General features: G+C 43.0%; 1 protein-coding gene across 1 annotated transcript in view; it reads right to left on the bottom strand.

The window, feature by feature from the left end:
- Positions 1 to 12,382, bottom strand: part of LOC119436834 (uncharacterized) — a 109,927-nt gene extending 97,545 nt beyond the window's left edge. Inside the window, exon 1 of the mRNA XM_049660007.1 lies at positions 11,728 to 12,382. Within this exon, the coding sequence (XP_049515964.1) occupies positions 11,728 to 12,286 (559 nt within the window). The 5' untranslated portion in view covers positions 12,287 to 12,382. The remainder of the gene's footprint in view (positions 1 to 11,727) is intronic.
- Positions 12,383 to 12,591: the final 209 nt, after the last annotated feature.

Consider the following 12,591-nt stretch of genomic DNA (forward strand, 5'->3'; position numbering starts at 1 on the left):
CGATCCGAATTCGTGCTTTTTACTTATCTCTGCCCTGTCAACAAGAAACAAAGGGCAAAATTCGTCATTGCTAAGCCTCATCTCAAGCTGTGGACAAAACATTAGGTATGTTTTGTCGTAATTATTGAGATCGGCTGCTTGTTTTCATGCTGCTAGGACTGCAGACATGGCACCGAGCAGTAAAACTGGTTTGATTTCTAGTTAGCAGATGGCACCATAGCATTAGCATTGGTGATGCGTTGACGATGCGGAATGCTATAAAAGTCTAATCGTTCTCTGCATCATTAATTTACTACCCCACTCTAGCATGGTACGCAATGAATTGGTAGCAAGCAAACGCCAAGGATACGCCGAGTAGACGCCGAGCAGATGCTGTGGCACAGGTGAACATTTGTAAGGGCATTCGCCCGTAATACTTGCTAAGGAGACTGCAAGGTAACTGCAGGGAAAGCGTACAGGTAAAGCGAGGCCTTGCTGTCGCATGCATATGAACACAGCTGATGGTTACAGCGTCAAAATATTTTTAGCGTCAATTCACCAACCATGGAGCATGTAACAGGATGGCAAACAGATGATGAGCAGAGGACCCAGTGCGTATGAGCACATTTCGAGGGGCATTCGGCCTTCCTATTGGCTAAGAAGGCGTGTTGCTTCCACAGTGCTGCAGCCGGCAGCTTGTGAGGTGGAGTATAGGTCGACTCTCACACAATACCCCCCCCCCCCCAGCCAAACAGGGGGCCTAGATGCCGCAGGCCCATACCACTGGGCGGGAAGACCCAAGGGACAAGTGGCCAGCTCAGACTAGTCTATTCGTCCATCGGCAGAGGTCAACAGTGTCCTACGGGCACCGTATGCCTTTGGGGGTCCTCGGCACGGTAAGGGAGATGAGAGGAAGGATCATTCGAGGACCGGTTGAATGCTTTCGGTGAATGCTAAGGCAAATGCTAAGGCGAATGCTAAGGCGAATGCTAAGGCTTTCACCTTTTAAGGCGAAAGCCTTAAGAGCAAGAGTCTCCGAAAGAGTATTCGCCTCATGGAACTGCATACCTGACTGTTCATGATGACAAAGAGTATGACACCGCAGCATGCAGGGAACAAATCTTCCTGCGTCAGAGGAAAAATTCAGAAGGGATAAACATTCATTGAACAAACAGAATTTGTGAACAATGCCTGTCAAATGAATCGGTTGATATGTTCATGAAAGCTCATGCTTGCTCTGCGACCGCTCTTCTAGAGAAATTAAAACACTCTCTGGCATAACCGGAACCAGATCGTACTTGGTGAACCAACAGGTATAGCTTAATGTTTCCTATTACATTGGAAGTGTGCCGGTCAAGCAATGGTCGAGAGTTCAGTGAAATCCTCTTGACGTAGGTTTTGAGGATATCAAGACTTTACCACAGAGAAGCTATGGGTAGCGTTCTGCGTTTTCGGAGTTTATTTTGAGACAAAATCGGAAGGTGTTTTTCCAGAGTTTATTTTTTCCACAAAAATCAAAGTTTAACGAAGATTTCATATGGAGCACAATAAAATTCTCAGTTTAGAGGTATTTTTTGCATTATAGACCTTTTAATGTTTCACCCACACCTCAAAAACAACCTATTCTGCAAGAAAAAAAGAAGGTCAGTATAGCATGTCGGCCTATCTCGCAGTGCTACATCAATAATGTTAATGCTAAGCAATGTTTGTTAGCTTTTTGGTCATTTCCAATATGCACAATGTAATAATGTCTTGTTGGCACTGCAAGAAATTGTGAATAAATAAATTAAAACAATGAAATCAAATTCTGGGTTTTACATGCCAAAACCACGATCTGATTATGAACCACAGTGTAGTGAGGAGCTGCGGATTATTTTCGACCACCTGGGGTTGTTTAATGTGCACCCAATGCACAGTACAAACATTTTTGCATTTCACCCCCCTCAAAATGCAGCCACCACGGCGGGGTTTGATCCAGTGACATCAGGCTTAGCAGTGCCAACACTGATGGCACTGCTGCACTGGAGCACTGGCCCGGTGGGAGCGTGTGACTGCCGTAAAGCGCGGCCCCTCCACCTGCCCACCCTCCCTCCGGAGCGTTGTGCACGAGCCGCAATTGCCGGCTCACCGTCGCATGCTTTCACTCGCACATACTGCGTATAGTGCACGGTGACGATTTTATCGCCCATGGACTTAATACAGAACCTCATGGTGACGAGGACAGAAATTCGCCTAGAGTGTCCATATAATTGCTATCACAATGATAGCTCTTCGAGATGCTCGCCGTGTGTGCCGCATTGTATAGCACAGATGCGCAAGAGGACAAGCACCAGTTTTCTTTACGCCAAAAACGCACGAACGAAATGAGCTTGAGTAACCACTTGAACTTGAGTAACCACTTCACAAAAGCTTTGCTTGAGAAAGATTCCAAGATGTGCTTTGTATCAGCATGATTCTTTAATGTGAAGCATTCTTCGGCTCAGGCACTTTGTGGTAGGTAAGTAAATAGGTAGGTTCCTGTTGCAATATTTCGAGCCCCTTCAATAAAAAATTCAAGTGTCCTATGGTGGGATCAAACCTTTGCTGCCTGTCACACATACACTCTCATCACACACAGAATTGCTCACCTTACAGAAACAAGATCGAACTAGTAATGCTTTGCAGAACCCTAAACAAAGCTAGAAAGCCAGCAGCTGCAAAATTCTTCGCACAGCATCAATTTCAGCAGTGCGTGGGATTTGCATAGTAATTTTTTTTTCTGTGCTACTCTACTGATCACACACTTCGGTGTGATTTGTTTTCCCATCAAAAAAATATTTTAAGAAATTAAAGAGGGATGCATGAGATGTGTGCAGGTAAAAAAAAAGTGGATGACACAATGGTGAGAGGCGCGCTGATTATGGAACAATATCACGAACCATCACTAGGGAAGCAGCTTATACAAGATTGTGCACGAGGTATTGCTAGAAAGGTGGAAGACATTAAACAGCAAGGCAGATGGTGTCCAGTGTGTGAGAACTGCAACCTGTAGTTCTTCAAGACTGATGTCATAAGTGCTCCCGTGTTCTCCACTAGGTGTACATTTTCAGGGCGTGCCATTAAAGGGATCCCAACGACTCCGCCACGACAACCAAGTATGCTTTCTGTGTGTGCTGTCTGTGTGTGCAGCCACTATCTGTTACCTCCAGGAATCGTGCTGCATCTGCGTCCACTGTCACTACATGCAGAGGGAAATCTCCCAGCGAAACTTTTTCGTCCTTCTGAGATTGCTTGCACTCCTTGTTCAGGTCTTCAGGTATTGGTGCTCTTTCATTATTTCCATTGTCTTTATGCCCTTCATCTCGCTCATCATCTTGTAAAGCACTGTTTGAATAGAGTGTTTGTCTTAAGATACATAATCAGCCTCGTCATTTCTCGGTGGCTATCTTATCACCATAATATTCAAAGCATTATCATTCGCATTCTCTAACATATAGAAACACAGGGAGAGTGGCCAAATAAATAAACTGCTCAGCCTAAATCGAGACAAATTTACAGGCAGCATAAAGGCAAGGAATTCTTATTGACAGGAAATACCCATCGTTCCTTTTATAATATTTGAAAGCCACTCCACCATAAGTAAATAAAGAAAACATTGCACAATGAAAGTCACTTAGTACAAACAACATATTTTCAATTTAACATCTGCCCCCCCCCTTGTGGAATATTCAAAAACTTCAAATAATGAATAGAATGGTGTACTATTTGGTTCAAACTTGGAAAAAGGAATATAATGATGCCCTATTTTGTTCAATATTTTGAATCCAAATGTCGGTATTTGTAAATACAAATATTTTTTGTAATAGATTTCAATTAGTTTAAATCCTCTAATGTGCACAATGAAACAAAAGATTGGGGCAAAAGTGTGATAACTTTCATCGCGGTGGCTACAGTAAGCATAAAATGTCAGAATTTATGCAGTGGAGTGCTATACAATCCTCAAGGAACCAGACTTTTCTTACCAAACCACATCATTTGCTCTCACTGAAGAATGCAGATTATACAAACTGCTGAACAAGGATTGCTGCTGGGCTAGTTGCTTCACGGTATGTATCATATGGACTGGTGTAAGGGCCGCACTATTTTCCAATTTTGATGAGGTGCGGCCCTTACACGGAACTGCACCTTTTGGTCAAAAGGGTGCCAGCACAGCCAGCTACTTGTGCACACCCCGGCTCTCGCCATCTTGTAGCAGCACACGGAAGTACGCAGCGCACAAAAAATTCACCAGTGAGCGCGTGCGGCATCGAGGCACTGAACATGATTACTTTTCCATGGGAACCTTTTTTTCCAAATTTCGGGCTGCCAAGTTGGGGGTGCAACCCTTACACGGGTGCGGCCCTTACACGAGTGTGGCCCTTACACGAGTGCGGCCCTTACACGAATGTGGCCCTTACACAAGTCTATATGGCAGTAAAATTAGAAGAGTGCAAAAAAGTACATGAACAAGACAGAAAAACACAAGCGCTTGTGTTGTTCTGTCTTGTGCATGTCATTTTTGCACTCATTTAATTTTGCAATCTGCCTATTTGTTATGAAAGTTCCATTTGGACTCTATAAGCAATGCTTAACAATGAACAAAGTTGTGACAGAAACTTTCAAAAATTGCGAACAGTAGGATATGAACATCGTTTTATTCAAAAAGCATTCCATTAGATTTATTTCTGGCACTATTCGATTTGCTCTCAAAATTTACTACATACTTTGATGGAATAGGCAGCATTTTAAGTACAATCTGTTGCGAAGCTTTAACATTTCTGGCTTATTTAGAAGCGTTACGAATAATTATTGAACCTACAATTTTTCTTTTTACTTTTTTCATGCATGATATATTCGGTTCGCTGGTGTCCTCACTGAACTAAAGGAAGCAGCTTCTTTATGGTTTGTGACTCAGAGAACTTGAGAAAAAAAAAGTTAAATAGGTGATTGGGGCTTTCGCAAAAATCACGTATGCAAGCACTCTAGTGTGTTATGAGCCTGTCTAACAAGCGGAGCAGAATTAAGTCCACTGCCCTGACAGAACTATAAACGCCACCAAGACAAAATTTTGCAAAAATTGGGGGCACAGTATGAAAAATCTCTCTGCGAAGTTAAATGAGGTTGGATGAAACAGTAGAGCATGTGATATGGCCACTTTCAGCTATGCTTCCCAGTGTCCCAACATAGCTGTTGGATACAACAGATTTCTATTTCTTGGGAAGGGAAGGGGGGTCATGGCAAGTGAAATTGTACGACAAAATTTTTACCTTCCTGGTCTATTATAAGCGTTATAAATAATTACTTAGTCGTTGTTTTTCCCGCTACTTTTCATGCGTCGTAAGGCATTCCTAAGTTGGTTTCAGCGATGTCTTCGGTGAACTGAACATAACACATCGTTTATATTAGGCAAAAATAAAGGGTGCGGTATGGGCACAATGTAAGTAAACTTCAAAGATAGGTGACTAATTATGATATTTGCAGTAAACTAGGCAAGCAAGCGATCCGGAGCCTTATGAAGGTGTTTTACGAACAAAGCAGAATTTATCCCGCTGCCCTGGGAGAACTGTGAACTCAACCAATTTGAAATCTAGCGAAAATTTGGTGGGGTGGGGTGGAGGTAGGCAGGGAGGACACCATGGTAAATCTTCTGGCAAAGTCACATGTGTGTTGGCGAGTTACTGGCTTATTGAAATTTCCCAACAAGTGCTCCTAAGTATTACATGCGGGCAAGGTTTCAAACAGAACAGTCATACCCTGACAACTTTTTAAAGTATACAATATAATTACAGGAAACAAACTTTTATTGAACTGCTCGAAACAGTTTCGCTAGAAATTTGGTTGCAATTCTCCAAGTTCGCACACATCTGCTGTAATTTTTTTCTTGAGAATATTGAAAGTTATTTATGTTGATTCTACTTCTTAGTGTATAACCTCAACAATACTATTATCCTAACTAGCGATGCACTTGTACTGTATATAGACTTAAACACCAAGTATAACTTCTTGTTTAATTAGCAAAATTGTCCGTAACAAATGTGCATTTTTTGTATGCGCACTGCACTGTTGCTACTGGGTGGGATCAGGGACTCCTGGGCACCCACTGCCTTTTGTCCCTGTGTCATATAAAGATGTTATACAGTGTCAAGAAATCAATGCAAAATCAAATCATTTCTCGGGCCCTCATTGTGCACCATGTGTGATTTACAATTAGGTCTATGTCTGTTAAATATAAAATTACAGACACTCATTTCCAGCCATTCACTTATTATACTAGTAATTCGGTATATATATATATATATATATATATATATATATATATATATATATAGAGAGAGAGAGAGAGAGAGAGAGAGAGAGAAAGCAAGAGTGATGTTTGCCCCCCCCCCCCCCCACACACACACACTCAAGAAATAGTTGGTACGCCACTGGATGGAACCTCTGTCCTTGAATACAAGAAATTACTGGTGTGCAAATATCTGAAACAATCAAATACCAGATCAAATATTTTCCTATTCTATTCGGTCCTTCATTCCAATAGTGACTATTTCCAAATGAGAAACATTTTTTTTTATATAGTTTTTGAATACTTCACATTGCCAGCTTTGCATGATCAATCGTGAAACTGAGGCAAACTTCAGCCCTGCCACAGTGGACATAAAAAACGGGAAGTTATCTGCGCCTGCTGCGTTGCTCTGGGAGCTAGACATTTTCAGCCAGAGTTCTTACAATAATTTTTTGAGGGGTGGACATCTTGTGACGGAAGAGAGGGGGGGGGGGGGGGGGTTTACACAAGGAAATACCTAAGCTTTTTTTTTTTATATGAACTGATATGCAATCTGTTTCTTGCATTTTGGACACATGAAAAAAAAAAAAAAAACACGAGCCAGCGATGCAGCCTACTGCGATCGCCAAACATTGCCGGGACAGTAAAATGCACTGCTCGCTGCTGTCAAAATGCGCGCAAAATGTGCACCAGCGATTCAATGCAAGCTAATCGGAGCGCTTCATGGAGCAGCAGTAACGAACCAAACGCTAGTTTTTCCTCTTTTTAGCTTACTCTTATTGCTTTTGTTTTTGTATGGTGTTGTGGCTATCTGAAACTTCAATCGCTCCTCTTTATGAGGGTATTAAAACAGCAGCTTTACGAGGGTACTAAGATGGTGGCATTGCATCAACACAAAGCCACACAATCTGCAATGTTATATGGCACCTCCCAAAGCCAGATTTTTGTCAACAGCACACTAGAAAATTGCTTTTTTCTTAGCTCCACATTTCTAATTTTTTTTAAGTAATAAAGAAACACTTGATAGCAAAAAAGAATTGGACATTTTGACCAAAATCACCGAGTTGACCTCAAAGGGGTGACGGATAAATTGGAGCAGTGGGTGGCATTTCCCCGCTGCATACTGTAGTACTGTAGGGGGAACCCTGTTTCTACCGTAATTATTCATACTAAAATTTTGCTCAGATATGACATTCAGCAATGGATATTGTTTGATACTATTTATCAATGCTGCAATTTTTTTTGTTCTTTTGGCATTAACTCTGAAAACGCTCGAGTGCAACACTATATGATACAACAGTAGTGGTACTATCTGCAGCGACCATTTTAACTAGGAAATATGTGCATTTTCTTGCTATGCCATTGATGCAGTCAGCGCACATTTACATTTTAGTCTCGAAGGTATACACAGATTATAATGGGCTCACAAGACTATATTTCGTATTCCAGTATGTTGATTTTCCTACGAAATGGTATGAAGAGTAACATGCTCTCGCATTCCAGTCAAGTTGCTGATCAATTGCGTAACCCCTGTATCGAATCACTTCCTTCTGACAATGCGCGACCACGCATGCGCCTCAGAAACCTCATTATTTCTCCATTTGAGCTTGTGATGAAGCATACTTTATAGTGTAGTCTAATAACAAAAACTTGCTAATGTAGCGAATACTAGGATGTCAACAGTGTCTTAAATCACTGATACAAAAGGCTGTTAATTATTAGAAAATTATTCAATATAAGATTTGCTTTCAGTACTATTCATTTCGCATTTGGTTCTTCAACAATCGCTATTCACACACTCCTACAAGAAATGAAATGCTGTCAGTGTGCTACGGTATGTCCAGAAACAGCAGGCAGTTACGTTGCCTCAATTCTTTGCTGAATGGTATGCTACAAAATTCCACTGAATTGAGGCAGTGGATGGAATGTTCTGCAAGTCCTATTTGTACAGTACATCGAAGCAGTTCTCCATGTGCCGAATGCAAACCTTTGGTCCAGGTGTGCAATTTGTGGAGACCTATTTTAGTGCTTCCATCACAAGGCTCGCAAATGTTCAACAATAAAGTTCCAAGACAGACAAGTCTCAGCATAAAGTGATGCTTAAACAGTCATTCCACGTGAAACAACTGTCCCTAAATGTGACTGTTGCCGATTAACTTGGGGAAAATTGGGCTAGTTGGCGATTGTGTGAACAAAAAGTTTAACAAAAGAATTTTTCATGAAAAAAATTTTTTGTTGATGTAAGCACTCTGAAATTTCCACAATGAAACAAAAGTTAGCTGGAGGTAAATCTTGTTTAATCAAGAGTGAAACTAGGTACGATGACAAATATCATTTCAAAATATTCTTCTGGCAGGTTCTTTCATGGGTTGTCATGGGCGAACACATTTATGAATTTTCCGCATTTAATCTACTAAAAAAAGCAAAAAATTGTGTCTTCATAATTTTTTTTTTCAGAAACATTTCGACCACAATATTTTTTGCAATTTTTTTTCTGTTGCTAAAGGTTTATGCAAAAATGTTAGACAATCAAATTAGGTACTTTCCCAGAAAGTTACTTCCGAATTTGCAAAAAAAAAAGTTGGTGTTTGACGATGTTCAGACCTAAATTAAGCATTAAGGCCCTCCAGATAAAAATATGTGAGATAGCTCATTATTTGCACCAACCTTTCAGCTTTGATCTAAAAATTTTAGAGTAAATTTTGTTTGTAGGAAAAAAAAAAAGTTTTGAGGTCAAGAACCAATTTTACCGATACCATACGTACTCGTGTAAGACTTTTTTTTTTTTTTTCTCATAATATTTGCAGGGTGTAGCTATTACATGAGTCAAGCATACGATCACCCGCTAAAGCCGTGGACATCACGAATGATGTACAAAATAATACAAACACTGCCGACATGTTTAACACTTATTCAAAACTCAGCACCTCTCTGTGCTCTCTGTGACGCTCAAGTCGTCAACAAATCTTACTAGCTCATCTTCACACTCTAAAAGATGGTCATCCTCAGTGCCATCCATGCTGTTAGATATTCCAGCAACTTTTAGTGATTGTATCAATTGGCACCAAATGCCACGCATTGAAAATACAATATTTGTTGAAACCTTTTCCCCCTTTGACTTCAAAAGTAGGGGTTGCGGGTATTACACTGAGTAAATACAGTAGCAGTTATTTCAAGGCGGGGATGACGTATATGTGGTTTCAAACCCATTTCATCTGTCTTCTGGAAAATGTACAGCTATCAGTGCCATATGATCTATGATGTCGGCAAGCGTATATGAAGATGCATTAAGCTTTCATTCTTCTCTGATCAGACTTCTGCTCGTTCCCACCTTTGAACCACTTCGTACTCTAGCGTCGCAGTGTTCTTTGTCTTGGCCTTTTGGTTTCGGCCACTCAGTCCAGTATTCTTGGGACAATAGTTTCCATTTTGTCTCGCACCTCAGTGCAACAAAGGCAGCACAATAATTAAAGCCCGGCAAGTTGACAACTGATAGCACAAATAGAACTACAGGTAGACATAAAGCATAGAAGATGCATGTGTTACATCTTTGTCATTGCCCTTGCACGAGAGTTGATGCATAAAGGTACAAACAACGCTACAGAAAGACATGAAGACACTAAGGCAAAAAAGCTCCAACGGATTTTGTTGTGACAACTGCCACTTCTTAGCAGTTGCTTTGCATGCTGCGGGTACGTTCAACCTGATGACACATAAGTTGCCTGCGGTTGGACAGGCAGGCACAGCTGAGGTCTCTTAAGTCCCATGTACAAGCTATGTATTATGAGCGTAAAGCAAGTGGAGTGTGCGCCCACAACCACTACGGACCTACGCTAGTTAACTTTCACTATGGCAGCATCCTGGACACGGATGAATTTTTCCTCAATGGCGATGCTTTCTTTCTGAGAAACCTTTGTGGGTTTCCTTTGTAGCTTGAATCCCAGACCAGGGGCGGTATTCTGTAAGAGTCCGTTTAGTGGACTGTCCACCTTAGGCTGTCACCATTGGCTGCTGCTTCACGAGCAGGAAGGTGCCAGCCAGTCTCCTTCCTGCTCGTGAAGCAGCAGCCAATCAGCGACAGCTGAAATGGACAGTCCAGTAAATGGACTCTTACAGAATACCGCCCCAGCACGACAAATTTTCCCTCAACTGCAAAGCGTTCTTTCCGAGAAACCCTTACCTTTGAAGCTTCATGCTACATTTGGGTGGATGACAATTTTCCCTTTCGTGACACTTCTTCCACCTTGCGAAATTCTACCGAACTTATCTACCATAGCCAATAAGTGGGTTAAAAAACTAAACAAGGGTACAGTTTGCGGAATACACAAGCTCGTGATATGGTGCTCTTCTCTTTGTATGACAAACTGTCTTTGTGCGCCGCCGCATTGCGACACCTGGGCCGGGATCTGTTATTCCAAATTGGTCATTATCCCTCTGCGACAGGCAGTAGCGCACCCAGGATCTCTGCCAGGGGGGGGGGGGTTGACAGTTTGCCAATACCATCTAAACAGCACTAATTTCGATTTCTTCACGGGAAATTGTCAAAAAATGCGCTTTTTGCGAGTGTGCAGACGATTGCGCGTCTTACATCTTAGTTGCAGAACTCAAATGCGTAAGGAAAGAAAAGTGGTTAAACAAAAGGGGGGGTTAAGTCGGCCTCAGGGGGGGGGTGTTACAACCCCCAAATCGCCCCCCCCCCCCCCCCCCCCCCCCGTCGGTGCGCCACTGGCGACAGGTCACCCAAGCCATTTTGACCTATCACGGAGGGCTACAGATTTGAATAGCTTTGCGCTACCCCGGCAGGTGCCGCAGCGCGAGGCTAGAAATGTTTGTTTTTCAATTGATTTATTTGCCTCGTTCTCATGCAAAGCGCCTAGCCCAGCGGCACGCGCTTGAAAGCCGTTCCAATGATACTGCTGTCGAGACAATGGCGCGTCGCCACGGCTGTCGAAGAGCGAACTAGCTGCGTGGTAATGAGAAAACAAACAGGCCTGGTGCCGAGCAAGAAAACTAACACGCCGGCTATCAACAAGAGGATACATTTTCATCCTAGCGCTGCTCTCGATGGCTGCTGATGCACCGGAACGTTGCAGAAGCAGTTTACACGCGCTCAGGTGGTCCGTAAGCCCAAGATGGGCGCGGCCATCTTGGGCTTTCTAAGTGGAATTTCTAAGTTTTATGAGAAGTGAAGTCACGTACCATGGTCATAAAACGCTGACCGCATTTATACAAATATTTTCATGCTTGAGAATCGACTGTACTAACGTACACTTCGTTGTTAAAAACAGAAATCAGTAGCGTTTACAGCTCAAGACGGCGGCACCTAAACGCTTTCGTAAAATAGTCTTAACGCAAGGCAACGCGGTGCCGTGAGCCTGAGCTTGCCCAAAGTAAACTAACAAAGATCTCTACTATGACTATCACGGAAACAAAATATGAACACTTACTGCTTCTCTTGCTGAGAAACACCTTCACAGCCCCGGTCGAGTTGCGTACAGGGCACATGACGTCAGGCATGTCGATGAGGAACTCTTCGAATGTGCTGTAGCCCAAGAATGCGTAGTTGATGTGGTGGCCAAATCTCTTGGTGTAACGATCCTGAAGCTCGTGGGCGTTGATACCATTCGTAATGTGGTCGGCCAGAAGTACGCGCAAGTTGGTCTTCAACTGCTCCAGCGCCACACTGTACTTCGACGGACAGCGTAAAGGCCTACAATATGATTCCTTTTGACCTCTGACCAGACTCTGGAGATGCTCGACCTCTTCTGTCACAATCGCACTGACGTAGGTGACACTGCCTATTTGCGACAATTGTACAGTGTCAGGGATACTACGAAGAAAGCTTAATGGGTCCCCAAAGCCAAACCTTGTGTATGGCAACTCGTGGCCCTCGCTATCCTTAAATGCTAACAGCAAACTCCTCACCGTCAGCTGTCGCTTAACGGCAATAAGCAGAGCTCGGATGACAGCCTTCGCTGTCTCCAGTTCATCTCCTCGTTCAGACATGCTGGCCGCTCTACAAGGCGCCAAGCCGCCGCATATAACGCCCAGACCAGTGGTGACTCCAATGTGCGAACGAAAAAAATACTGCTCGCCAGAAAATGGCGACCAGAATGCACAGGCAAAATAGCGTCCTTTGTGCTATACACGACCCACTGGCGAATGTCACGCGATGGTCCGTGCCGCACGTGCCAGCACGGTGGCACCACCTCACGTGACTTCCGCTTAACACGTGTTGTCGCGGCAATCGTGGAGCTCCTAGGTGCTAGGGGCATAATCGCTGAGGGACTTTTGAGGCACTGGTCTCCGCT

Source organism: Dermacentor silvarum, chromosome 1 (assembly GCF_013339745.2).
Source record: "Dermacentor silvarum isolate Dsil-2018 chromosome 1, BIME_Dsil_1.4, whole genome shotgun sequence".
In the NCBI taxonomy this organism is placed as follows: domain Eukaryota; kingdom Metazoa; phylum Arthropoda; class Arachnida; order Ixodida; family Ixodidae; genus Dermacentor; species Dermacentor silvarum.